Below are 24,657 nucleotides of genomic sequence, written 5' to 3'. Positions count from 1 at the left end.
GTCGAGTACTTGTCGAACGATGAGAGGAAATGAAAAAGGTCAGAGCAGAAAAGTGGCATTTGCGGGGGATTTAAAGCCCACTGCTGGCTACCACTCTTCTTACTTTCCTGGCGGTTCCAGAAATAATATCGGAACATAGTATGGTTCTCTCGTCTCTGAGCTGGTCTAGCTCCTGGACGGAGCACTTGAGAAATCATGACGCCAACTGGTATCGAAACTCGCAGAACAGCTGAGCTGAAAACCGGTATGTGTAATGTAAACCGTTCTGGGTCAAGAGACAAAGGACGCGGACAGATTGAATAGATGTTTCGATCGTGGATGTCTCGAACGCCGCGCATGGGACTCTTTAGTTCAGGATGCAAAGCAACGCATTTTCACAGGCTCCGCCCTTTCTTCGCCTCCAAGTGTGAGCAGGTAGAAATATAGTGCGCTGTTGAATGGATTGACCATTGCAAGCTCGGAGGTAGTCGCCCTCACTGCTCCATTTGCTTGACGGCTTTAAGCCAAAGCGCGCAGCCATTATTGGGTTGGTTTCGAAGGCCATTCAATTTTTAAAGTTACATGACCGTAAATTTCGCTCGGATAGTAAACTTCCCGAGCATCCTTTCTGTTGGCGTCCTCCACATCCCATGGATCTCCAGGAAATTTCACTGGCACAGGTCACAAGGCAGGACAAAAATAGATCAAATGTAGGGATTTTGCATCCAGAATGTTCTCATGAAAAACTCTAAGGCAAAATCTGCTGCCTTAATGAGTCGGAAAGCCAGAAGTGGTTTGTAAGGCTGTCAAGCTGCTAAGGCGCAGGTGGAGTGTAGGTATATAGATCGATGTTTTGATGGAAGTGGGTGCATGAGGCTAACATAAATAAAGCAATGATTATCGATCTGATCTTATCTTCGGCCCGATCAATCCACAATTGGTTATTGGACGAATGATTGATCAACACTACGGAGGACGGAGTAGCCCAATATGCAGCTTGGCGACATCACCATCATTTCATATAATCCTGGTCTATGATTTATATACTGAACAGCTTCTCCAGCACTCAAACATCAAATAACGAATATTTCAGATCGCTTGATACTCCGATAATATTTTCACTGCTCAAGGGATCGAGCGCAAAATAAAACAATAAGCCATGTTTCCCACGGCTAGGTGTCTGTCCGCCAAACCCGCAGGATTTATCAAGCGCAGCGCGGAGGAGCTGAGCCGTCTATCGAGGATAGGTGGGTAATCATCGCTTCTGTTCCTGCGCTCAATTATCGACTGCGCATGCAATATAAACAACCTCTGATATCATTGTGTTGTATAGCCTGGAACTCCGAAGCTCTCCATACTCCAACGAAGCCCTACACTCTCCTCGACTTTGAAGATGAATCCACTGTCGCCGCGTGCAAGACCATGGCCGACCGTGCCGTTGGTGGATTCAGCAATGCCAGTCTTGACTATGTCCCTCCAGACCCTTCGACGAACACACCTGCCCATGCGAGGTTCCACGGGAGCATTTCAACGAAGCTACCTAACAATTGGCGAGTAGAGAGGACGGGTACGTTGGATTGTTCTCATTGACATAGCTTGCTATAATCCGGAAACTAACTACCCTCGAAAACCAATAGGATATGCCGCTTTTCGCAACAAGGACCGAGGTTTTTGGCTCTTCGGCCGACTATACTGGGATGTCGACCCATACTCGTACCTGGCCCTTCGAGTGAAGTCCGACGGTCGGCGATACACCGTGAATATTCAGACAGACTCGATCGTCGAGACGGATATCCACCAGCATAGATTATATACTCGTCATCACCGCGTGCAAAACCAGACCTCCCGTGACGATCTCCCCTCATATCCGTCGGAAGCAGCCGAGTCACCAGAGCTCGCAGAAACCCTCTTCCCACGCGGAATTCCTCCTTCGCTCTCCGACGTCCCTCCCGAATCGACAATCATGTCCTCTTCCGCAACAACATCCGGCGGCACGGGCTGGGAGACCATTCTCCTGCCATTCCACTCCTTTGTTCGTACGAACCACGGCCTTGTGGTCGAGCCGCAGACATCTCTTCTCCGCCAGCGAGTGAAGAGTGTCGGTATCGGACTTACAGATCGGGTCGAGGGTCCTTATGACTTGCGAATCCATCGTATCTGGGCTACCAACGGTATCAGCGAAGAAGAGTTCGAGGAGGAGAAGCGGATTTGCGGTGCAGATGCGCTGCCTATTGATGAGGGAGTCAGAACTGGCTGGAGGGGCGACTCTCATTCCGATCATGCCGAGGATAAGGGTAGTCAATTGGGAGGAGCAGGAAAGGCGAAGGGCTTAAAGGGGTTGCGCTCGGAGTGGGAATAATGATCTACTCTTTCTCAAAATTCTATGTATTTGTACTTTACTAATCGTACAGTAACTTATTCTCTCATCGGCACTACCGATAACTATTCATTTGATCGGAAGCTGCGATTCGATTTCGTTGTTCGTGGGTCATTTAGTGCAATTTAATTACCCCCGTGATCCTCTCCCAGGCCTCCTTGTACTTCTCCGAGGTCTTCTGCACGACCTCTTCTGTCATCCGGACTCCCTCCTTGCCTTTCAGTCCCTCCTTGACGAGCCAATCCCGAAGGAATTGCTTGTCGAAGCTCTGCTGGCCGCGGCCAACTTCGTAGTCATCCTTGGGCCAGAAGCGAGACGAGTCGGGCGTCAGGACTTCGTCAGCCAAAACAACCTCATTGGTTTCCTCGTCGACACCGAACTCGAATTTCGTGTCCGCGATGATGACACCGCGCGACAAAGCGTAGGCGTGTGCGGCCTTGTACAGCTGTACAGCCAGGGAAGCAACGGTCGAGGCATGCTCACCAAGAATGGTAGCGGCTGTACATCGGGATATTGTTAGCTCTGGGCCCGTTCTGCAACTCGATAAACATTCCCGAAGCGAGGAGGATCATGCATACCTTGATCAGGGTGGATGTTCTCGTCATGCTCGCCTTGCTCGGCCTTGGTGCTGGGAGTGTATATCGGGCCATCGGGGAAGGCTTCGCTCTCCCTCAGACCAGGAGCGACCTTGATTCCGTGCACTGTACCGGACTTCTTGTACTCGTTCCAAGCGGATCCAGTGATGTAGCCTCGGACGATGGCTTCGATGGGAAGGATTCTAAGCTTGCGCACTTGCATGCTTCTGTTCTGAAGCACTGGCCGTAGTGAAGGGGGGATCTGGGGCGGGAGATCGAGGGTAATGAAATGCGTGCGTAGAGAGGGAATAGCATCGGTCAGGATCTTGAACCATGCTTTTGTGCATAATGTCAGAAGAACTCCCTTGTTCGGGATACCCTGAAGAGACATCGTCAGCAGATCCAATATGGAGAACTATTGGCACATCCAAGACTTAAGAGCCGTACATTCTCCATGATCACATCGTATGCGGAGATGCGATCAGTCGCAATGAAGAGAAGAGTCTTGTCGTCGACTTCGTACAGATCGCGAACTTTGCCCCGTGCAATCAGGGGCAGCGCACCCAGAAGATCCGTGTTTGTAAGTGCCTCGGCCATGACTGTAACTACACCGATGAAGAGTTGCGGTAGTGACAATCTCAAGATGTGACTAAAAGCGAGTCATGTCCCGATAATCGATAAGTTTTTTGGCGGGGTCCGCTATCAATCAATTTCTGCCTCAGGCATCAACTGCCTGCCTTGCAAAATCCCTGTACAATCAAGCTGCTGGATCAATGGAACCAGCAGAGCACATTCCACAGGAGTTGCTTTGAACATAGAACCGATCGGATTTTGTGTGCTCGATGTCATTTGATCCTATGCTTCTCCAAGATAAAGCTCGATTGTTTGGACTCAGACGCGGCGTGTTTGTATACAAAGGACGCGCCGATGGTCTCATCGCGCAGTGAAGTTCCAGCATAGTCATTCCATTGTTGGATGAAACCCTCTCCGGCAAAGGATGTTAAGTATGCGAAAGAGGAATTAGATAAAAGAGGTCGAAGAAGAAAAAGAGAAGCAAGATGAGTCGCTATCTGACTCCCTCGAAGATTGCTCTTCTGTGTCTCATCTCCGTTTACACCGATGGAGTCGTTCCCAACTCCTCCGCAATTCATGTCCTTTCTTTTCTTATGTCATGTCTCAATCCTTTGGGATCAGATGCGTCTTTATCTCTAAACAGAGGCGATAGCAACTATATCGTCGCCATTGATGACCTGGAACACGCCCTTTCATCCAAAGCGTCCTCGATCCCTGGCCGTTCGATATGGGATTTGTTTCTCAAGAAGATCTGGTCCATTGATTCTTGTGACGCTTTAGAAGTATTTTTCACGGAGATTAGCACGATTCTTGTCAAGTCTCGAGAAGAACAGATCCGCGACAGGGATAATGGTCTGGCGCCTGAGACCGGTCGTATGCGACTCTCAAGATGCTCACCACTCGGCGCGTTCGTGAGAAGAGCCCAGCTCGAGTTTACTAGGCTTCAATTCCATGATTCTGTCAAGCTTTGGAAGGGCTTCGTGCATTACCGTCTGCCCACGTACCGTGTGTGGTCAAAGAAGAATCCATCTGCCGAACGGGACCCCGTGGACATCAATTTACTGGAGCTTAATCTGGACTCCACTAGTCACCTGGCTCAAGTAGCTTATGGAAATATCGAAATACAAGAGGAGGATGGAACTTATGTCAGCACTAAGGATGTCGAGCGACTGCTGGAGTTTCAGATTGGCGAGCTACAAAGTACGCAGACTTTTCCCATTGAACGTACACATTCATGATGCACACGTGCTAACGAAGCGCAGGGCTCGGAGGGAGAGTCCCAGATGGCATGAAAGTGCAGCTTGAACGTATCGTGACGTCTGGCGTCGCAATACCCAACCTGACTTACTACCTAAGGTGAGACCGAGTTCGCGAAGAAATCCGCCGTCGCTGACGATCTCAGATTCCTCGATGCATGGAGAGCCGGAGACTACCCTTCATCCTTCGACAATCTTCACAGATATTTCGATTATACAATGCATAGTCGTGACCGGAGCTCATATCAATATGCGCTGCTCAACCTCGCAATCCTTCAGGCTGATTTCGAATGCTATGGAGAAGCTGTTTCTGCGATGCAAGAGGCTGTGTCGATTGCCCGAGAGTCCCACGATATGAACTGTCTAAATTTTTGTATGAGCTGGCTGTACCACTTTGGTAAAGCCTTCCCTGAGCAGATGAAAGACGTTCAGAATACGGGAATGCTCGGAAACGAGAAGGAAGGTCTTGCTTTCCTGAAGGCTAAAGCGAAGGAGACTGAGATGTGGAGTCTGCTGAGCACTACATTGCTGAGTGAAGCCAAACTCGAGCTGCAAAACGTGAGCATTCCTGCGTACTGTTGTTCTTGACCACAGCCCTGACAATACTAGGGGGAGAGTCTTGCATCTTCCATGGAAAACATCGTTCGGGCATCACATCTCAATGTTACAAAGAATTTGGTGACATCGATGGGTCCACAGCTTCTACTACAGACTGCGCTTTATGCCAGAATTGGTACCAGACCTACGCATGTGTATTTTTCCTCGTCCAGCCTCTAACATCGGCAGGCGTTACCCATCTATCGTGGTTGAGTAGCGAAATATTTCGCGAATGCTACGCAAACAAGTCACCGTTCGAGGACTATTTGAAGAGTACATTCCGTAGCTGTCAACTGGTATGCCGATTGTTACCGAACTTTCTGATATCTGCTTTCTGACAATCTCTCCAAAAGTTGGCGCAGCAGGGTCGCTACGCTGATATCTCATCTCATATGAAGCAGGTTACACCAGAAAAGTTACGATCTCTCAGAGCGAATCAACAATGGACGTTCTTCTCTGGTATCCTGCAACTCAGGCGGCATATCTGCCGGTATGTGCTCTCCTTGCCCAATGAAGATGTGGTTTCTAACAGCGAACTAGGGATGATAAAGTGGCAGCAGCCTATCTACTCTCCCAGCTTCAAGCGATTCAGCTCCCTGACAATGACGCCTCTCTTCTCCTATCTTTCCTCTCAATCGAACACAAAATCCGGCAAGGCGACTATGCCCGGGCCTTGGAAATCGTCGAGCAGACGGCTCAATCCATGCACCAAGACAACTTCGACATCCACTCTCAGGTGAAGCTGCTTTGTTTCAAAGCGCGCATTTTCGAGAAAACGGGCCATCCACAACGGGGCTTCTCCCTAGCGATGCGAGCCGCCAGTATCGCGCACCGCTCCCGGCTTTTTCCAGGTCTCTGGGAGGCGATCTGCGTGCTTGGTGGGGTCCTGCTAAGTCTACGAGAATTTGAAGCTGTGAATGAGATGGTTGAGAGCATTATGCCTCAGATCCTCGAGACCGAAGACTGTGACCTAGCGGCGCGGGCGTACTCGCTTCTCGTGGACGCGAATATGGGCCTGGCTGGAAAGGCGTGGAGTCAAGGACAGGACACGCCCGCGAAAAAGGAACACATGAACCGTGCCCTTGGCTACCTCGACTGCGCCTACGACCAATATGAAGAAATTGAAGACATCAAGGGTCAATGTGAGATGATGGCTAAGAAAGCCACGGTGATGCACCTCACTGGCGACTTGGTCCTTGCGAATGACTATGCGGCTAAATACCTGGATCTGCAGAGATTGAGTGAGAAGGGGGTATAGCATGCATTGCCGGTGTATAGTACCACATTTGCGTTATGACGAATATGGGAAATCGTGAGAGCAGACAGCTCCTGTCGTACACCGGACTGGACTGCTGCGCGGCAGAGCATATCCATGGGCCGTCCCCGGAAAATCACTCCGAGTCCTTACCTATAGGAATGAAGACGCATTCTACTCGTTTTCCAATAACCTTAGGAGAGTGAAGCACTTGTGTGTAACAAAAGGAAATCAATCAGCGTTGATCTTGTAACTCCTAGTCATTTCACCAAAAAAATCCCCAGTGCACACTCTCACAACGACTTCCGCCCCGATTTTGTGCAGTAAATATACATGCTTTCAATTGCCCTGATCACGAAACCGAGATCGATTGATGGAAGCTGTTGTCCTTATTTACTATAAGGAGTTTAGGTAGCCTTGTCCTTGTTGTGGTAGTTGACCTGGTCGTTCCAGCTGCAGAACAGTCAGCGAATGAATCAAGAGAATGGAAGGAGAATAGGCAGAAATCCGAGTATAGAACGAAATGGCCGCTCCACAAAGATTGTCCAATGAATTGGAGACTTACAAGATGGTCTGCAGAAAATCACCAGTCAGCAAATAACTCTATTGAGAGATCTTATTAAATGACACTAACCTTGTCCCCATCGCCGAAGGGGAAGTTCTTGACACGGATGTTCTGGTAGGGGTACTCGGTACGCTCCTCGAGAGGAGGCATGTGCTCCCAGTGCTCCCAGTGCTCGTTCCAGAGGTTGTAGGCGTTGATACCGCCGAGAATCAGGCAGGGGATGACGGCACTAGGCATTGGTGAGTAAAGTGTTCGATAAATTCGCGGAAAAAGAAGCCGATTGCGTCAGATAACACATACTAGATGGAGAGCTTGCGCCAAAGGTCTGGAGAGCAATTGAGTCAGTATCAAGCATATTATGTCCGTATCATCATCCAAAAAAATTCCTTGGGGCCAATTGGAGTATACGAACCGCTGGTGGCAGCAGCATGGTGCTTGACAGCAGCTCTCTCGCGGTTGAACGTGTTGTCGACCATCCAAGGAAGCTTGTTGTCGGTGCTGTTGAGGCGGCGCTGGAAAGCAGCGCGAGCAGGAGCGCTACGCAGCTGCTGAGCAGCGCGGAGGATGTTGCGTTGAGGGAACATGGTGCTGAGGGGCAGTCGAACGGCTGTTGCGTCTTTCTTCTGCTTTGACAGACAGTGGGATTATACGGACGTCGGGCGTTCCGGCTTAACGAAGCAAAGCCGGTTTAGCGTCCCCGTGATTCGTCTGCGGGCTGCCGCTGGTGCCTTAGTCATCAATCAGGCCATCATCGCGTGATGTCACGGCGCCTCCACATCACGTGCCATCACGGGATCGTATAGCTGCAGCTACAGCTGTACGACGAGCAAGTACCACGAATCGATTTTATTGAAGGAGATGAAGTAAAACTGTCCGCTTTGGATATTCTCCGAGCTCTGGCTGACTGTGGTATGCGCTTGAAACACGTTTCACAGCATCCGCGATGGGGTTTCGCATAACAACATGGAACGGTAAGCTTGATTGATATCGGAAATCAGTTCCCCTGCTGGATACTCGGATTGAAGATTAATCTATATAACAGTGAACGGGATACGGTATGTGTAGTAGACATTCACAGTGGCAAATTGTGGTGCTGAGATCTCGCAGGAATCCATTCTCGTATGAACCATGGAGAGGCAACCGAACCTTCGAGGTGGATTTACCCAAGGTCCTTCATATCTAAACGAGAGGCTCATCATAGAACAGTCAATGTTTGATATTCTCGAGGCAGATATTGTCATTTTTCAGGAGACCAAGATTCAACGAAAAGATCTCCGCGATGACATGGTGCTAGTACCTGGCTGGGACTGCTACTTCAGTTTACCCAAAACCAAGAAGGGTGCGCCCTCCAAGGTATCCGGGATGTTTTTCAGTTCTGACATCTTTCAGGATACTCCGGAGTTGTGATATACACTCGAAATGCGACATGCTGTCCCATCCGCGCAGAGGAAGGTCTTGCGGGAGTTCTCTGCCCGCCCAATTCGTCGGTGTCTTTTCGAGATCTGCCTGAAGAGCAACAAATAGGAGGCTATCCAACCATTGAGCAACTGTCAGAGCTAGAGGTTGATGCAGCTACTCTGGACTCGGAAGGTCGTTGCGTCATTCTAGAGTTTCCTGCATTTGTTCTGCTTGGAATTTATTCACCAGCCAATCGCGACGAATCACGGGACAATTTTCGCCATAGCTTTATTGACCTGATGGATGCTCGCATCCGAAATCTGGTTGCCATGGGGAAGAGAGTCTTTGTCACAGGAGACCTCAACATTGCGAAGGGGGAAATCGATGCAGCTCATGCTACCGAGGCCATCAGGAAGGGAACAATAACAGAGGACGATTTCATATCTGTCCCGGCACGGCGCGTGTTCAATCAACTTCTTTCTGACGGCAGAGTAATTGGTGAGCGTGATGAAGGGAGGGAAAGTCCTGTTTTATTTGATATCTGTCGGTCGTTTCATCCCGGCCGAAGGGGAATGTACACTTGTTGGGAGCAAAGAATCATCGCTCGACCCGGCAATTATGGCTCGAGGATAGACTACGTCCTGTGTAGCCTGGATATGCAAGATTGGTTCAGCGATTCGAATATTCAAGAGGGCCTAATGGTAAGCCCCGAGGTTGCTAAGGCTTTATTGTAGATTGATTGACCAGCTGACTTTATGCAATTGGAACAGGGATCCGATCATTGCCCGGTTTATGCGGTCTTCAAGGACGTCGTACGCCTCGGCGAGAAAGAGGTCAACATTTTTGACATAATGAACCCTCCTGGTATGTTTAAAGATGGCCAGCGTCAGCAAGAATACTCTACTAAATATCTTCTCCCTACGTCGGGACGCTTGATACCGGAATTCGACAAGCGGAGAAGCATCAAGGACATGTTCTCGCGTAAACCATCAACCAACGTACAGACACCAACGACGAATCCCCCGACGTTGAAACGATTTGCCTCTACCCAGGCAACGGAAACGCCAATGGCTGTTTCGGAGAGCACCGCCAGCCGGTCTGTAGCAGTTTCTGATAGCACTCAAACGAAACAAATCGTTCGTAAGAGGTCTCAGAAAAGTGAGACAGGTACCCCTGTCTCAGTCAAGCGTTCGAAATCTGGCTCAGCTCAACCATCGGCGCCTTCCGCTGCTGGACAGAGGACTTTAAAGGGGTTCTTCAAACCTAAAAGTGATCCAGCCGGCCAAGCGACCATAACCCAGGATTCTGCGTCGGTGTCTACTGAACCAACAACACAAACAGCCGCGTCCCCTACGAAATCTACCACAGTTACGGAACCTGCGACATTGGAAGCATTACGGACAGCTCCCTCTGGTGGAGCTTCACCGGGAGAACAGCCAAATTCCGCGACCACCACAACTCCCGCTTCGTCCCAAAACGATGATACGGTTCACGATCCCATTGCCAGCAAGGAGGACTGGTCAAAGCTCTTCACTAAAAGGCCCGTTCCCAGGTGCGAGGGTCACCAGGAACCATGCATCAGTCTGACAACTAAGAAGCCTGGCATCAACTGCGGAAGATCGTTCTGGATCTGTCCGAGGCCACTTGGGCCCAGCGGGAACAAGGAAAAGGGGACGCAGTGGCGATGTCCTACATTTATATGGGCCAGCGATTGGAACCCTTCCGCTCCGTAGGTTTCTGTCTATTCAACTTTCTTTTTTGATAGTGCAACGATACCCGGTTTCGTACTTAGAAGGCTAGGAATGGTATGAGATATCATGGTTTCGGCGATGAGACATTTGGTGCGGAGTAGAATGAGACTCTTCGAGGTATATCCGACTGTAAACAGGAGTAAGTATGGGACGAAAGGGGGGACAGCGAGCTGAATCCCGAGAGCACTTGGCCGGATTGACGGCTACTTGTCGTCTCTCTTTCCAAGCAAACGCATAGCAGTCGATTTTCCTCAAGCAAGAATCAAAAGTACCTCGTGGCCCCTGAGGAACGCATGTTCCGGTGTCCACGGCAACAAGCATGCCGGAACCGGATATGACAGGTGCACGGTTCTCCAGCGGTTGCAGCATGCAAGGGCCCGCCAGGACCCGCGGACCGCCTTGCAGCATGTCTTGGAATTGGGATCTAATTAAACAGCCTGCAGAAGCTGTCGGGTAACCTTGAACAGCAAGCAGGGCAGTAGACTCGCGGAACTTACTCTCGACCTCGAGGATGAGCTGATCAGATGAGGAAAAGAGAGTGGACACTTGAATAACACATACTGATTAACTCCGTTCTTTGTATTTGTTTGTCTGCTATGTCCTAACTAAGTGACTATTTAGAAGTCTGATATTCTCGGAGTAATTACACTGATTCGTCTGATATCTTCTGAAAACATGTCTCCAGAGCCATCAGAGATCCTTCCACCGCCCACGATAAAAAATGAAGAAAACAAATGACCCGCGCCGGTATGGTACAATGTCAAGGCAACGATGTATCGAAACCCTCAGTCAGAGGTGCGAATGTAGAAATGTACACGGGGTGCTTGCTCAAGTAACAACAACAGAAGGGGCAAAAAAGACAAGTAGAGAAGAAGCACATGTTCCAGTCCATCCTAGAAGCAATCGGAGATGAAGTCAGTGAACTCAAAGTTCTCTCCGATCTGACCCTCGGGAAGGCTGAGTTGCTGGTAGAGGGCAGCCTTGTTGTACTCGTTCTGCATCTGATGCATGAGATCGAACGCATTTGGTTCAAAATGATACTGCTGGTCCTCCGGCATGCCGTTAGGAGTCATAATGGCATTCATACCTGGAACACCTTCGAAAGCAGCATTGAAATCAATCTCGCCCACTGGCATGCCCTGGAGCATGGCAGGAGTGGAGACATCAGACGGGATGTTCGTTGAAGCCGGAGTATCGAGCAAGGCAGCGGGCTTGGTGTTCTTGGAGAACTGACGGGATGAAGCACGACGCTTTCTTTCAGAAGGCTTGCGGGGGGTGTAATGATAGTCCGGATGATCTTCGGCGTGCTTCTTCTTGAGCTCTTCTGCTAGGTTTCGGAATTGGGCCTTGACCTCTTCATCTTCGTCTTTCCACTGCTTCCCAAGCATGATGGCTATGCATATTAGTAAATATGATCGTACAAAAAAGTATACGCAAGCAACTTACAGATGTCGTTGTTCGAAAAGTCAGGATATGCTTCCTTGATCTTGGGGTGATGATGCTGACGATACAGAATGAAAGCATTCGGAGGACGCGGGACCTTCGGCGCCTTCATAGGTCCCGCAGGTTTTCCACGAGGTTTGAAGGATCCAGATACGTCAACCTTGTCCGTCTTGACAGCTGCACCGTGGGATGCAACCGAGACAGCTGTTCCGGAAAACGCTGGGGTACGCATAACACGGAGAGCTTTGATCGACTCGTCAACGAAGGCAACAACAGGTGCGCCAATGAGTGCACTGTCATTCCGTGTTATCAGTCAAGCTTGGGAGAGGCTCTAGAGTAGACACTTACCCAAGACGGGTTTTGATCTTGTCGACATTGTCCTGGCCGATCATGTCGGTCACATTGATGGGGAGGAGGACCTCATTGTTCGTGGACTCGAGGTGACGCAAAGCATCCTGCCACAAGAGCTCTGTGAGAGTGTCGGTAGATTCCGCTGCCGACTTCATGGCGATTGGAACTGTAGCCATTTCTGTTCTCGGCCTGCAGACAAGATTACTGCGAACAATGTTGAGATCTTGAAGTATGGAACTCCGCAGCCCTACTGTCGAATTTGAAGAGGGTCGAAAAGCGAAGGAGAAAGCCTAAGAAGAAAGGTATCTTTTGGACAGAGCGAAAAGTTAGAGATAAGCATGCTAGATGGGAGAAAAAAGTCCAAAGTCTTTGTAAAACATGGCAAATGAGGCTGGTGTTCGAACTTGAGGGGAGGTTGGCGGGTTTCTTTGTTTACTCAGGTGAATGCTTGAAGTCACTTCACTTCTTCACCCAGCCTCTGACCACTCAGTTCATCTTCACTTCAGTAAACCAACACAAAAGAATCATAAGTTCTCTCATTTCAAGTCTTCTACCTCGACATCTTCTCAACTCTCTTGTCCTTCGCAGTTTCTCAACTGTTCCTCTCTTTGCTCTACGAACGATCCTCATCAAAGATTTCCCTTCAGGCCTCGTGTATCTCAAAGAATCTCATATTGACGACTCTTCAATATGGATCATGAACGAGATGTTCTTCTGTGGTATCTTGGTACTGTCGCTGACAATGCCCGTTACCCGCCAGACTTGAGAGACAAGGCTACCCACATCATCGCTTCCTTCATGCGCCACAGAAACGCTTACAGGCTCCTGGCTCAGGCTACTGAATTGGCCAGAGGAGAGCTTGTTATGTATCCGTTTCAGCAGGTCGGTAACATTCCTAGAAACATTGGGCTCCCTGTCCGGCGTTTCGGTCAAAACATTCGTGCAATTACGACTGCTTTTGGCATTATCCCAACCAATGCGGACTACGAAGGTCACCCAATCGAGCTCATCAGCATTCTTGATCCCACTGTTGAGGCAAACATGAATGACAACCAGAGACTTGAGTTCCATCGCGCACTGCTTGTCAAGGAACGACAGGCGAATGCCGATCTCGCGAGATCCGTTCAGCGTTACGGTTACCACTACATCTTTAGAGCCGGTCTTCAGCAGTACTACATGACGTATGTATTTCTGCACATTTTTATCTGAATTCTGCTTACAGTTTTAGCAAAACTGTCGTGGAGATGCTCAACTTCTGGACTCCGGATCCTCGTGGTAATGCCTATCGTGTTCGTGTTCAGCGCGTCTGCTATGCAGCCATCGAGACACGTCTTCGACTCAACAATCTCGAGAAGACACTCCTCATCAGAACGACTCGCTCTCTGCCTAATGATGCGTTACGCTTCTGTAAGTACATCTGTGCTCTGCTGTCGGGCGTGCTAACTCTTGTTAGGGGCTTGGATTGAGAGAAACCGGGTGGCCTACAACGCGATGAAAGCTTGTATTTTGCTGCTGAATCGTCTGAACTGTAAGAATTCTGAGACTTCTCACATGGATGGTAATACTAACTTTGCCTTAAGAGACAGCTTCATAGCGTACATCAGGGGTCACCTTCTCGTGCATCACGCTCTCTTCCGGTGCTTTCGGGCAACTCGCATATACTTCGAAGAAGCATTTTGTACCAAAAGGCGCTGCTTGATGATGTCTCATCAATCTACTCGTGTACACTACTTAAACTGTTTCAGTATTCGGCTCTTTTCATCTTCCCATCGGCGTTACGAGGCAAATCGCGGTTACGAAGCGACCCTGGTTTTCCTTTGTGACGACATCAGCCTTGCGATGCACGCCGACTTTCGATGATTTGGGGCTTTCATGATTCTACAATCGACATCAAGTGGTCTAGCTTATGGATGTCTGGCGCAGTTTCCGTTTGTTATCTGGGTTTCGAAGGGTCTCGTCGGGCTTGCAGTTTACAACGATGTCATGGTCTTTATTTCTTTCCTTGTTTCCCTGAGCACCGATGCACTTCTCGTGGAAGTCTTTCCTACCGGTGGCTCAATCAATTAGCATAGCTTAGCTAGTCAAAAGATTAAAAAAAATGATAATAATTTCGAGGTACTTCATCGCTCTCACAAATAGGATAATTGCTCTTCCGAAGGCACTTTAACTTCTACTCTCTCTGCAAAACGACCTTCTTCCTCGTATATTCTGTATAGCATCACAGAGTACGGGCTCGTTTCTTTTCCTGAGCGGACGAGTAATCCAGAGTACAATCTTTGATCAAAGACTCGCAATTTTCCTCGATTTCCTTGGGACAAACACATCGTCGATCTGGTATGCCAGCCACCTCGAAGCTCCAGACCCGCAGAGGTATGGGGGTACATCATAGCTTCACAGAAGCGAAGACAATCCAGCCACCCATCTCCAACCGGCTTTTCCCTCTTAGTTTACATGCAGTGAAAGATCTCCCGAAATCTGTTTCCTGTCACCTTCGCCACCGTTCTGTCATCCGTGAATTCGAACGAACTACAAGGTCGGTATTTCCCTTCTACCCAGCCATCCACAACGACAGATCGATGCACTTCCTTTCAGTCTTGCTAGCCACCAGCTACCCAGGCAAGTGTGGGGAAAGCTCGGATGAAAGCTGGAGACTGCCGTTCACTCGTGGCAAGATCCATAATGCTACCTCCCACCTGCCACCTGCCACCACGAGGCGGAATCAACATGCTTCAGCCTTCACAAGATCGACGCAACGACTCGAGCACAAGCCCGGCCGAGAACAAGGTGCGCCACCGTCATTTAGGTACTCTGTCACTGTCACATTTCTTATCTGTATCACACTCGAACCACACAGAGCACACCAGCCCCACCAATCAAGACTCTTGCCCAAAACAGTAGCAAGAAGCAAGAAACCAACCCAACATGAGACGGACTCGCGGTCCATCCAACTGGCCACTGGCCCCGCTCCTCTCACCAACTTGACTGACAGACCAAGAAACCCAGTGCACAGTGTCCAAAGAGCAGGTCAGTATCCACCGCAACCCAGCTCGCCGGAATAGGAAACCGTTTACAAAAGTCCAGACATGCAAAGTTGCTGACCCTCACGCTAGACTAGTGTACCAGCAGGGGTACGCTGCGAACCAAGCCAAAGCCAAAGCCGAAGCGCGAATTGAGAACGATCTACGCCGAGTCCTACAAGCCTCCTCCCTTACAAACCAATCTCGACGACGTCACAGAAAGCGGGGGTTTGGGATCCCTTGTTCTTGTTCCCCGACTCCCTGTCCCAAGCGTCATGCATACACGAACAAAGAAACCCGCAATTAGCCCTAAGTCTAAACTCCGGCGTCACGATAAGATTTGCGGTGGGACCCGCGCCAAGACGAACCGGCATCTGTCAGCAGGGAGTGTTGAGGGCCAAAGACCGAATGGGAATGCGGCGGCGAATGAGAGGACAAAGAACCCGTCAAGTTTCAACGCGATGGGCGCGCAAGGGGCTTCTGTGGGGGATGCAGACTGGACTGTGATTGATGCACTGCGGCACTCCCATGGATGCAAGGGCTGTCAGCTGGTTGTAACTCGATGCGGGTTCAAAACGATCAATCTGCATCTGGCATCTGTACTAGAGGCTTAGCCTAACCTCGGATACAATCAATTGACTGTGTTTTTGCCTTTTTGATGGACAAAGGATGAAAGTATGTGTATCCCTCGTGGTGTAGCCGCGCAGAATCTAGTCCCTCTTTACTCGTTACTACATAGTACTATGCAAAACTCGATTTTTGTGCGTAACACCGATACATACACCAAAATATATTGCTCCCTAGTCTTGGTATATTCAATATATGAAGAAGAGACCGCATAACGAAGGGAATCTGGGCAGACTGGACGAAATGAATACAGAGCAACCGGGGATTAGAGACACAAGAGAGAAGGAAAGAAGGAATGACGGACTTGTCCATCTGTAAATATCGAGAGGCAAGCAGTAAAATACAACTACATTGCCACCATGGCTTGATCACCGAGGTTGTTTCTACCACGAGCACCACGTGGACGGAAGGCAATCCCGCAAAACCCACGGATATAGACACCTTGTAGACCACCAACTCTCACCAATGGTAATCGGGGAATGGACTTTAGTCCTCCTGGTAAGAAATCTTGCGCATCTCTCCAAGGCGTTGACGTGCCCGGGCCAGACTGTTCTCGAGTTGAAGGATTTCGACCTATTGCGAGCAAACAACCAGTCAGCATCTTCGAAAGAGACACGCGCTAAAAGCAATGTAACATATTGGACAAAATCAAGCATACCTGTTGCTCCATTTCTCGCACCTTGAACTCGTGCGAGCTGAGCTTCGCATAGTCAACGGTCTCCCCTTCATCCCGATTGCGTTCGGCAATGATGTCTTGCACTTGTCGCACCAGAGCGCGGCAAGCGGCACCGACCGCCTTGCTAGCGGCCTCGAGGCGATCCTGCGTCTTGCTCATGAATGTGGCCTTGACTCGGCTAGCAGCCACCAGCTGAGCAGTGCTGGCGGCCACATCGTTACTGGCCACGATCAACTGCTCAGGAGAGTTGCGGCCGGAGATCACACCGTCTGCTGTCTCGATCAGAGTATTGGTCGAGGTGGCAACAGCCTTGGCGGCCGAAATCAGACCCTCCGTCCACCGGTTGTTCTTCTTGTAGAAAGCCGTTCTGGACGAGCTGCCACGGCCCTCACGCACGATTTCCTGTTGAGATTCCGTCGCAGCCTTGATCAGCTCGGCAATCGCGTTGGTAACGGCAATAGCAGCCGCCAAGATCACATCGTTGATGCGAAGCTCATATGTCGAGAAGCCTTCGCGAGGCTTCGTCTTAAGCTTGGCCAAACGTGCTGCTGCTGCCTCGATAGCATCGGCGGCCTTGCTAAGCTCTTTGTCCACCAGATCGCCCAGGTCGCCGCTGGTACTGATCTTGGTGCTCTTGGGAGCAAACGCGTCAACCAGTTTCGACAACGACTGCAGATCTTTCTGAACCTCCAAGTTGTTGTTGATCACAACATCGGTCTTCTGCAGAGGCTCCAGACCCTCAAGACGGAAGGACTGCAGTCCGCGGAAGAAGCGCACGGTCGCCTGGGCCGACTTACGCGCCGCATTGAGCAACTGGTCGGCGCTCTTGTCGTCGTTGGCGAAACGAGTGAGACCCTTAGTGTTGCTCAACACATCCGCAATGGAACCAGAAAAGATAGACACAGTGCGGATAATCTCGGCATGGGGACTGTTGGGGCCGTCGGCTATGAAATTGTTGAAAGCGGTCGAAAACTCGGTTGCGGACGCAGACGCCTTCTCGACCTGAGAGAGCACGTAGGGAGGAGAAGCGTTCTGGTTACCAGCCTGCATGGTGGAGTCAAGTTCGTACAACGCGTCATCGACACGCTGCACACCTGTTTGGAGGACCGAATCAATAATGTCGTTAATCTTGGTCACAGTGCCTTGCAGGACGGTGTCAATTTGAGAATCCAATGCGTGATCGACGTCACCCTGGCTCTGTATTGTTCTCTAGCATCAGTCACAGTCCAAAATAGCAATGTAAACAGCAGAGACCACAATAAGTAAAGACGTACCAGTTTTAGCTCCTCCAGCTCCATGAGGGCCTGTTCCATTCCCGACTTGTAAACCTCGATCTCTTCATCCTTCTCGCGCAGCGCAAGTTCATGGTCTCCTTGGCGATCCATGTTCCGAGATGAAATTTCTTCCAAGGCGCGAGTTTTGTTCTGGCAATTGAGTCAGCGGACTTATAGAAAAAATTTCCAGGTCATGAAACTCACTCTGAGTGCCTCCTCGAGGTCCGCCATCTCACGGTTGTACTTCGACAACAGCGTCGAGATCTCGGTGCCCTTTGAGCGCTCAGCATTCTCAGCGCGTTCGATGGCAAGCCGAAGCTCGCGCTTAAGCTTCTCCAGTTCCTCCTTATTGGTCCCCGTCAAGCGGTCCCTGTCATGCAGAGCACGATCCCTTTCCCTGATCATATCAGCCAGTTCAAGGTTCTTCGTCTTCAGCTCCCGCTCAAGCTTCTCGCGCCGCTCAATTGCCTCTTGGGCTGACGCTGCCTTGAGTTTGAGGCTCTTGGTCGTCTGCAGAAGGTCCAGATGCTCCTGTCGAAGCTGGGAGTAGAGCTTGGCCAGGGCCTCGTACTTGGAGCGCCAAGTATTGACTTGCTCCTGCAAAGCGCGAATCTGTTCGTCTTTCGAGGCGTTTTGCATATTCAAGTTCGTGGTCAGCTGCGCCATCTGCTCCTCCAGATCCTTCACGCGGCGATCATATTGCTGCAGCATCAGCTGGTCACGCTCGTACTGCGCCCTGGCGTTCAGATTTTCCCGTTCAAGCTCCGCCAATCGACCCTGCGTGTGGGTCTGATACTGCTCACGCAACAGTTGCTCCTGAGCCAGTTGCTGCTGCTCCGCCTGCAGACGCTGCTGTTCCTCAAAGTCACGTTGTGCTTGCTGCTGCGCAAGAAGTTGCTGACGCTGCTGTTCTTCCCACTGTTGCTGAAGGCGCTGCTGCTCCGCTTCAAACTCCTCCTGTTGACGCTTCGCCTCGTTGGTCCAGAAGTCGTTGATGGGCTCCGGCTCAGCAGCCACTGGCTTCGGCGGCGGAGAAGGCTGTTTCTCAACCTCCTTCGTCGGCCGTTTTGGTAGAGCTGGACGATCCTCGTCTTCGCCCAACAAGCTCGGAGGATCTTGAGGCAACTTGGGGACAGTGATCAGACTCGTGAGATAACGCAGGTTTGAACATTCATAGTAGAATCGGACAAGTCGATGGTGCTGTGCGTCGTATCGACCACGAAGTGGCTCGAGTGCCTCGTTATCTCCCGTAGCTATGAGTGAAAAATCAGGTCAGCTTTCAAAAGGCGACCTGCTCCGAGGACTAGCGGAGGCTTACTGGTATGCATAGCCCTTAGCATGCTAGTGATAAACTTGTAGATGCCATAGCTTTCCTGAACAAGGGGAACCAATGCGGAGATTCTACACTCGTTATTGGTTCCCGACTGGAAGTGGGAGAAGATGAGCTTCTGGAAAGTGTCGATCTGATCCTGTAGGGTCATGAGATCGGTAATGGTCTCGTATCTGGAACAGTCGTCAGTGGAGGTCACCGTCGGTGGACGCGAAGGGCATAGCTACCCTTCATTCGGATCGTTGATCGTCTTCAAACTGATGTACTCCTCGTATTCAAACAGCCCTTGACAGAAAACGTCAGTATCCCATAATAAGCAAGCCTCCGGCTCCCTTACCGTTGAACTCGGGATGATTCCGATGAAACGCCAACTTCGACTCGAGGAAGAAGACATATTCGCGAATAAGCGGACCGTATCCTAATGAGACACACACAAGTTAACCAAGCGCTCTCCTGAAGCCGAACCGTCTCTGCCGCATACCTCGAATCCCATCCCCTCCGACACCCCTCATCAAGCTGTCAATCCAATTGACATGCTGCTGCGCTTCTCTCACAACAATCGGGTGACCTTCCTGCAGAACTTTGTGTATCGTAATCAAGGCCTTGAATGTCTGGACTTCGTCGGCGAGCACAGGTTGACTACATGGAACCGGAGCGCCACAAAGTCAGTCATCATATCCACAACATAGCCACGCAATTTTTAAGCCATCACGCACACTTTCATGCCAGCCCAGAAGGCGGCAGAGGACTTGTGGTCCCACGTATAGACGATACAACTCCGGACATGTTTCCCTGGCGAACAAAGATCAGCGGCGAGCTCATATCAGGGGAAGCCGAGGCCGATGCGCGCAGGCGTCTCAGCGGGTGATCTGCATACGTTTCGGGGCGGTTTCCTCTGCCAGTTGCAAATTCCAGATCAGTCATATGAAACATTTGGAAAAGTAAGCATATGGTGTACTCGCGGGCAGACGTACCGATACTTGTTGCTTTCCGGATGTTGATCGCGAGATCAGCCTCCGTGCTACGTGGACGTATTAGATGACCCGTTCCTTTATCTTCGCAGGCTCAATTTGCAAGTCAATCAGACAAGCTACTCACCGACTCATTTTGAATGCGGGCGATTTCACGGGTTTCGCGGGGATCAGGGGAGCAGAAGACGATCGTAGTAGATGCGGCGGGAGCCGGTGGGCCCGTGACAGCGGGCGTGGATGACAAGCAACACTTGCGCTAAGTTAACAGGGAAAGACAGAACAATTAGGGAGCAAATAAGGCAAAAGACAAGTAGTAAAAGGCCCAGAGGAAAAAGAGAGATATAGAGAATGACTGTGATGGGGTAGCGATCGAGATTGCAGGGTGGCAGAGCCCAGAGAATGACGTTTTGGGCGTCTATCGGGAAAGTTGGCGCCTGCAGTTCGGCCATCACAAGTCTTGGCAACGCGTAGTCCTCCTCCTGATAGAGTCTCCTTAACGGAGGGCATGAAGCCCAAGATTGCGATTACATACGTGAAGCTTCTGCCTAGCGATAGATCTGAATATGCATGAATCTGAGAACCCGGGCGACTGCTGTATGCTCAATGTACTAACTTCAACGTCTACCTTGAAACTGTGCTAGTACTACTCTGTAGAATGAGATGGCAATTGGTTGGTCCATCTACCCAATGATGAGACAATACAAAGAGACCACATTATACTGCGGTCAGCCCTCCAATAAACCTATCTGCACCAAGAACGCCGGCTTGTCCACAAGCATTCACTGGCTCTGCGTCGCAGAACCGTCCGGATAAAACATGTATACAAAGTGACAATGAGACTGGAGGTTTCTTCCTTCATCAGATGTCTCAGCCGAAGTGATACAATTCTCACTAGGGTAAGATTCCATCTGTTGCCGACAATATTTCCATGCCGTGCTTTGTGATACCGGGCATTGCTTGACCAAAGGAGTCATGCTCGCTCGATTTTTGCTCCGTACCATCATCCCAGCGACGGCTTGCAACCACATCGTCCGATCCGGAAAGGGAGAGATCCCGCGTATTGCCCTGAGTCGCACTCGGCAGTACTATACCTATCTCAGAAGCGGAATCAGGCGCCGGGCTATTGGGCGTCGAATCGTATGGCGCCTCAACCACGAGCAATTCGTCGGGGCTGCTTTCGTCACCCTCCGGTCTCGTTGGAGGCTTCCGTTTTGGCAGGGGCGGCTTTGGGACGGGCCGCTTCGCGTCACCTTTGGAACGCTCGGGGAGTGGCGGCGGTACAGGCTTCCGTCGAGGTATAGGGTTACTCCTGATACCGAACTTATCAGGGCGCGGTAATGGGGTGCCTGGCGGAGGAAGAGGATGACCACGTCCAATCGGCTCGTCGGGAGTGCCTGCAGGCCGAGAGATTTCCTGGCCATTTGAATCCCCCTTTCCAAACACACTCCAACTCCATTTCTTTGCTGCGGCGGTCGCTGTACCCAGCGAGATAGATAATTTTGGCTTCTCTTCGGGAGCAGTCGAAGACACGACGGACCTGGTCAGGGTCCCTACTGTTTCCAACGTGCTTCGCCTGCGCGATCTTTCGCTATTGATAGACGCGTTCGAACTTCCATTAGCGCTTCGGAGAGCGATTGACGATTCACTGGCCAAGTGCGCAGATGTAGGGCGCGCTGGGGAGCTGCTGCCGAACTCGCTAACACTTTCAATAGACTCCATAAATGAAGACCCTCGGCTGGGAGATAGCTTCTCGGGGTTCATCTGGCTGATTGAAGGCGGTGATCCATTCGGCGTCTTATTCGGCGAGCTAGGAGGCGAACGGCTCGAGATCTCAATCATGGCACTGGCAGCACTGCTCTTCTCTTCGCCCTTGGAATCACTCGTAGCTTTTTCAATCTTGATGTTGTCAGCGGTGACGACAGGATCGGCCACATTAGAAAACGTTTGAGATCGAATAGCGCGAGGCGGAGACAACCCGCCTGTTTTATCAACGGCAGATGATATACTCGTTTCGGAGTCTGTTGTGACCGACTTGGAGCTTTTGCGTGATTTCAGCGATCCGGCAGTGGTCTCCAAAAGCACTGGCATGCTCATTGCGCGATCGTCCTTCGTCTTCAGAGCGTCAATTGAGTCCTTTGTAGTCGGAGTCTGTGGCTGACTGATTGACTCGTCAGGAATTTCAGCCTTTGAATCTTGCCCTGGGACCTCGCGTTGCCAGATGCCGCCGCGGTAAGGCTGCGAAGCGGTGTCCAGGAAGGGAATATCATCCCAGTATGGCTGAACAACACTCTCGGCAACAACTTCGCGAATTCTACTCTCGATAGTTCGCAGAATAATGCCGTAAGTTATCTGCTTCGAGCTGACAATCGGTTCGATGTCCATAACCATGTTTGGCATTGTTTCGAAAGAAACCCACACTCTGTTACTGGGCGGGGGCTTGAACCGAATCAGCATATGTCCTTCAAGCTTCTTGAGGACTACAGCGAGCACAATGTCGACTTCTCGTGCCTTGAAACGAGGACCTAGGTCAATGCGAACAGTGGCCGAAATCTCAAGGCGAAAGTTGCCGGTATATTGGATGTCAGTCTCCACGCAGCAGTTTCCATCGACCGTCAGGTCCTTGAGCCTCGGGTTGGTGATAAAAGGGGCACCTTCACCCATGTCAATTCGCTGCAGACAGATCTTGCTGATGAAGTTCGGCTTGTTGACCCGGGAGATCTTCTTCGTGATCTTCTGCCGAATGAACTCTTCCACCTCCGGGGTCTTGTATAAAGCCAGGAAGAGTCTGCCGAGCACGGCGTTGATCCACCGCGTCTGCAGCTGCTCCTCGGATGAGTGCAGGCGTTGGACCAGTGTGACAATATGCTTGACGTCAAACTGCTGGTGCTTGGGCGGACAGTTTGGAAAGTCGCCCATTCTGGTCTGGTTCTGGAGCATAGCGAAGTAAAAATCTTCCTTTTCTGATAAATTGTCGGAAAAGAGGTAGAACGGAGGGGTCGGCCCTCCCAGGTCACCAAGGGAGTCCAACCGCCTCGAAAGACAAATGGCGTTCCTTTTCAGCCATAGTTCGCCCTCCAAGATTTCTCCTTCACCACCGTAAATGCTCACATCGTGGTGCGCGAGCGAAACGACATATCGGACTTCCACCTGGTTGGCGTCGTCATAAAGCATCAAATGGCCATGTCTATCCAGCGATATGGTCAGCATTGAGGAATGCCAAAGGGACGGCACTAATCGACACCTACCGCAGAACAATGTAAAACACATTACGGGCCCTTTTCCCGTTCTTGCCATTGTTCTTCGCAGGCTCGATCGTCGGCGTTTGCTTCCTATCAAACAGACTCCGGTACATAGTTTGGTAGACGCTGGGGCTCTCGGCGGCGATCACCTCACCCGCCGGTGTGGTTCTCTCGGGAGGCTTGCCATTGACTCCACCAGGGACATACTCGCGACAGACAGCAAAATAGCCGGCAGCGACATCGGACTCGTGAGTCCGCTGAAACTTTTCTGCTAGCTCATCCGTGCCGGATTTCAGACTGAACTGATCATCGGTCGGTCGTTGAATGCTATCTGGAGATGGTCCGTCTGGATGATCGGAGGGTGGGGAAGCGCGCGGAAACGTAAGATACGCATGAAGGAGAACCATCGACAGGACAAGCGGGATGAAGGTGAGTCCGCCGATCAAGTATGCGACAAGAAAACTACCGAATGAACCCATCGGGACCAAGTCAATCAAAGAAGTAGCAGGAAAGGCTCCATTGTCGTCGGTATCACTGTTGCGACCATGTGAGGGGAATAGAGCCAAGGGCAAGATAGCGGAAGGAGCACACTATGTGGCAGGTATAGGACGACAAGGAGAGAGAGAAGGAATGAGTGATTCAGGAGGTAGACAGAGATTCAAGAAGGAGAGGAAAAAGGATATCAGGGACCCATGGAAAGAGAGCGAGATAGACGCAGGCACAGTCGTGTCTAATGCAATAATGTATCGCTGTACTCTGTCTCACGTGGAACAGACAGCCGGCGAGCTAGGTACTTTAGGTAGTGAGGACGATTCAAGGGCAATCATGAGTAACAACACCACCATCGACAATATGACCAGGATCGTCGGTGCTCCTTATTCGGTCTTCAACCCCTCAACAGCTCAGGAGTAGATAGATAGATAGTTCATGCGTATGCAAGCGACTGCCGTGAAAATACTGCTCAATTCTGCTCCCGTACCTTCCGCTTGTAATAATAACAGATCCCTACCTTAGGAATCGGCCTATGACGGCACCTGACGATAGCTGTCCCAACAGGGTTTAGTGCAGCTTGTGGGTCTGGCATGAGGAACGTTGTGAACTCCGCAAATCAGCATCAGTAGGTGCTGTGCAGCTGGAACATCATTGCTCCCGCTCAATCATCTGATGGAATATCAATTAGATCCATCCAATGAGTAGAGCCCTGCAGGGAGTGTGAAAGCATCAATCTGAAACCATTTTGAAGCAATGGTTGAGACGGCCACGAGTTGATGAATAATTTGGGAATGAGCAGTCTATTTACTTCATACATGCAGTCTATCTATCTATCTGTCCAATACTATGAACTCCCCTGAAGTACCTCCCCTATGCTACGGAGTACTAGGGCTACAGCTAAATGCCCTCAA

The 24,657-nt window shown here is 50.6% G+C and overlaps 10 protein-coding genes across 10 annotated transcripts; 5 read left to right on the top strand and 5 right to left on the bottom strand.

The window, feature by feature from the left end:
* The first annotated feature begins 1,017 nt into the window (after positions 1–1,017).
* On the top strand, positions 1,018–2,443 carry P174DRAFT_443616 (CIA30 family protein). Its single transcript, XM_024827875.1, has 3 exons — positions 1,018–1,226; positions 1,313–1,546; positions 1,617–2,443. The coding sequence occupies exons 1-3, from the start codon at positions 1,139–1,141 to the stop codon at positions 2,336–2,338; spliced, it is 1,044 nt and encodes a 347-aa protein (XP_024680234.1). The 5' UTR covers positions 1,018–1,138; the 3' UTR covers positions 2,339–2,443.
* Positions 2,354–3,582, bottom strand: P174DRAFT_410276 (phosphoribosylaminoimidazolesuccinocarboxamide synthase). Its single transcript, XM_024824233.1, has 3 exons — positions 3,379–3,582; positions 2,935–3,310; positions 2,354–2,854 (listed from the first exon to the last, which is right to left on the bottom strand). The coding sequence occupies exons 1-3, from the start codon at positions 3,526–3,528 to the stop codon at positions 2,472–2,474; spliced, it is 909 nt and encodes a 302-aa protein (XP_024680233.1). The 5' UTR covers positions 3,529–3,582; the 3' UTR covers positions 2,354–2,471.
* Positions 3,583–3,713: 131 nt separating this feature from the next.
* On the top strand, positions 3,714–6,763 carry P174DRAFT_392973 (putative anaphase-promoting complex subunit Apc5). The gene is made up of 7 exons (XM_024823577.1): positions 3,714–4,704; positions 4,767–4,860; positions 4,907–5,318; positions 5,370–5,493; positions 5,547–5,653; positions 5,711–5,847; positions 5,898–6,763. The coding sequence occupies exons 1-7, from the start codon at positions 3,990–3,992 to the stop codon at positions 6,613–6,615; spliced, it is 2,307 nt and encodes a 768-aa protein (XP_024680232.1). The 5' UTR covers positions 3,714–3,989; the 3' UTR covers positions 6,616–6,763.
* A 54-nt stretch (positions 6,764–6,817) lies between these two features.
* P174DRAFT_244239 (cytochrome c oxidase subunit VIa) lies at positions 6,818–7,832 on the bottom strand. Its single transcript, XM_024821440.1, has 5 exons — positions 7,590–7,832; positions 7,478–7,502; positions 7,247–7,406; positions 7,178–7,185; positions 6,818–7,065 (listed from the first exon to the last, which is right to left on the bottom strand). Exons 1-5 carry the CDS (start codon positions 7,759–7,761, stop codon positions 7,020–7,022), a joined length of 411 nt encoding a protein of 136 aa, XP_024680231.1. The 5' UTR covers positions 7,762–7,832; the 3' UTR covers positions 6,818–7,019.
* Positions 7,833–8,015: 183 nt separating this feature from the next.
* P174DRAFT_443610 (DNA-(apurinic or apyrimidinic site) lyase APN2) lies at positions 8,016–10,403 on the top strand. The gene is made up of 6 exons (XM_024827874.1): positions 8,016–8,148; positions 8,220–8,232; positions 8,285–8,330; positions 8,384–8,516; positions 8,567–9,276; positions 9,346–10,403. The coding sequence occupies exons 1-6, from the start codon at positions 8,121–8,123 to the stop codon at positions 10,306–10,308; spliced, it is 1,893 nt and encodes a 630-aa protein (XP_024680230.1). The 5' UTR covers positions 8,016–8,120; the 3' UTR covers positions 10,309–10,403.
* Positions 10,404–11,219: 816 nt separating this feature from the next.
* On the bottom strand, positions 11,220–12,296 carry P174DRAFT_462167 (HMG-box domain-containing protein; the record flags this gene model as incomplete). Its single annotated transcript, XM_024830101.1, has 3 exons — positions 11,220–11,719; positions 11,773–12,062; positions 12,118–12,296. 3 exons carry the CDS (start codon positions 12,294–12,296, stop codon positions 11,220–11,222), a joined length of 969 nt encoding a protein of 322 aa, XP_024680229.1.
* A 514-nt stretch (positions 12,297–12,810) lies between these two features.
* On the top strand, positions 12,811–13,819 carry MAT1-2-4 (putative mating locus protein; the record flags this gene model as incomplete). The annotated part of the gene is made up of 4 exons (XM_024825076.1): positions 12,811–13,301; positions 13,349–13,527; positions 13,574–13,648; positions 13,725–13,819. The coding sequence occupies 4 exons, from the start codon at positions 12,811–12,813 to the stop codon at positions 13,817–13,819; spliced, it is 840 nt and encodes a 279-aa protein (XP_024680228.1).
* Positions 13,820–14,799: 980 nt separating this feature from the next.
* P174DRAFT_422792 (uncharacterized protein) lies at positions 14,800–15,751 on the top strand (the record flags this gene model as incomplete). The annotated part of the gene is made up of 2 exons (XM_024825075.1): positions 14,800–14,904; positions 15,236–15,751. 2 exons carry the CDS (start codon positions 14,800–14,802, stop codon positions 15,749–15,751), a joined length of 621 nt encoding a protein of 206 aa, XP_024680227.1.
* A 129-nt stretch (positions 15,752–15,880) lies between these two features.
* Positions 15,881–20,398, bottom strand: P174DRAFT_443607 (putative cytoskeleton assembly control protein Sla2). The gene is made up of 12 exons (XM_024827873.1): positions 20,143–20,398; positions 20,019–20,065; positions 19,922–19,939; positions 19,761–19,836; positions 19,526–19,683; positions 19,382–19,462; positions 19,272–19,329; positions 19,033–19,217; positions 17,919–18,967; positions 17,715–17,864; positions 16,423–17,637; positions 15,881–16,337 (listed from the first exon to the last, which is right to left on the bottom strand). The coding sequence occupies exons 1-12, from the start codon at positions 20,148–20,150 to the stop codon at positions 16,251–16,253; spliced, it is 3,132 nt and encodes a 1,043-aa protein (XP_024680226.1). The 5' UTR covers positions 20,151–20,398; the 3' UTR covers positions 15,881–16,250.
* A 508-nt stretch (positions 20,399–20,906) lies between these two features.
* Positions 20,907–23,733, bottom strand: P174DRAFT_374665 (SMP domain-containing protein; the record flags this gene model as incomplete). The annotated part of the gene is made up of 2 exons (XM_024822591.1): positions 20,907–23,199; positions 23,261–23,733. 2 exons carry the CDS (start codon positions 23,731–23,733, stop codon positions 20,907–20,909), a joined length of 2,766 nt encoding a protein of 921 aa, XP_024680225.1.
* Between the last annotated feature and the right edge of the window lie 924 nt (positions 23,734–24,657).

This window comes from Aspergillus novofumigatus, assembly GCF_002847465.1.
Source record: "Aspergillus novofumigatus IBT 16806 chromosome Unknown P174scaffold_6, whole genome shotgun sequence".
Lineage (NCBI taxonomy): Eukaryota > Fungi > Ascomycota > Eurotiomycetes > Eurotiales > Aspergillaceae > Aspergillus > Aspergillus novofumigatus.
This window is presented reverse-complemented; position numbering and strand designations above follow the sequence as displayed.

What these genes read in the sequence shown, in the direction of transcription:
- P174DRAFT_443607 (XM_024827873.1), bottom strand. An exon ending in GAATCATCCCGAGTTCAACG is followed by an intron (nt 19,330 to 19,381) that starts GTAAGGGAGCCG and finishes TTTTCTGTCAAG; the next exon opens with GGCTGTTTGAATACGAGGAG. An exon ending in ACCTCGAGGAGGCACTCAGA is followed by an intron (nt 17,865 to 17,918) that starts GTGAGTTTCATG and finishes CTCAATTGCCAG; the next exon opens with AACAAAACTCGCGCCTTGGA.
- P174DRAFT_443610 (XM_024827874.1), top strand. Translation starts at nt 8,121, where the DNA reads ATGGGGTTTCGCATAACAACATGGAACG. An exon ending in GAGGCAACCGAACCTTCGAG is followed by an intron (nt 8,331 to 8,383) that starts GTGGATTTACCC and finishes ATCATAGAACAG; the next exon opens with TCAATGTTTGATATTCTCGA. An exon ending in ATATTCAAGAGGGCCTAATG is followed by an intron (nt 9,277 to 9,345) that starts GTAAGCCCCGAG and finishes CAATTGGAACAG; the next exon opens with GGATCCGATCATTGCCCGGT.
- P174DRAFT_443616 (XM_024827875.1), top strand. Translation starts at nt 1,139, where the DNA reads ATGTTTCCCACGGCTAGGTGTCTGTCCGCCAAACCCGCAGGATTTATC. An exon ending in GAGCCGTCTATCGAGGATAG is followed by an intron (nt 1,227 to 1,312) that starts GTGGGTAATCAT and finishes TGTGTTGTATAG; the next exon opens with CCTGGAACTCCGAAGCTCTC. An exon ending in TTGGCGAGTAGAGAGGACGG is followed by an intron (nt 1,547 to 1,616) that starts GTACGTTGGATT and finishes GAAAACCAATAG; the next exon opens with GATATGCCGCTTTTCGCAAC.
- P174DRAFT_244239 (XM_024821440.1), bottom strand. Translation starts at nt 7,761, where the DNA reads ATGTTCCCTCAACGCAACATCCTCCGCGCTGCTCAGCAGCTGCGTAGC. An exon ending in CCATGCTGCTGCCACCAGCG is followed by an intron (nt 7,503 to 7,589) that starts GTTCGTATACTC and finishes ATTGCTCTCCAG; the next exon opens with ACCTTTGGCGCAAGCTCTCC. An exon ending in TGGCGCAAGCTCTCCATCTA is followed by an intron (nt 7,407 to 7,477) that starts GTATGTGTTATC and finishes ACCAATGCCTAG; the next exon opens with TGCCGTCATCCCCTGCCTGA.
- P174DRAFT_410276 (XM_024824233.1), bottom strand. Translation starts at nt 3,528, where the DNA reads ATGGCCGAGGCACTTACAAACACGGATCTTCTGGGTGCGCTGCCCCTG. An exon ending in ACGATGTGATCATGGAGAAT is followed by an intron (nt 3,311 to 3,378) that starts GTACGGCTCTTA and finishes ATGTCTCTTCAG; the next exon opens with GGTATCCCGAACAAGGGAGT. An exon ending in GAACATCCACCCTGATCAAG is followed by an intron (nt 2,855 to 2,934) that starts GTATGCATGATC and finishes CCCGATGTACAG; the next exon opens with CCGCTACCATTCTTGGTGAG.
- P174DRAFT_392973 (XM_024823577.1), top strand. Translation starts at nt 3,990, where the DNA reads ATGAGTCGCTATCTGACTCCCTCGAAGATTGCTCTTCTGTGTCTCATC. An exon ending in TCAGATTGGCGAGCTACAAA is followed by an intron (nt 4,705 to 4,766) that starts GTACGCAGACTT and finishes AACGAAGCGCAG; the next exon opens with GGCTCGGAGGGAGAGTCCCA. An exon ending in CTCAGGCGGCATATCTGCCG is followed by an intron (nt 5,848 to 5,897) that starts GTATGTGCTCTC and finishes ACAGCGAACTAG; the next exon opens with GGATGATAAAGTGGCAGCAG.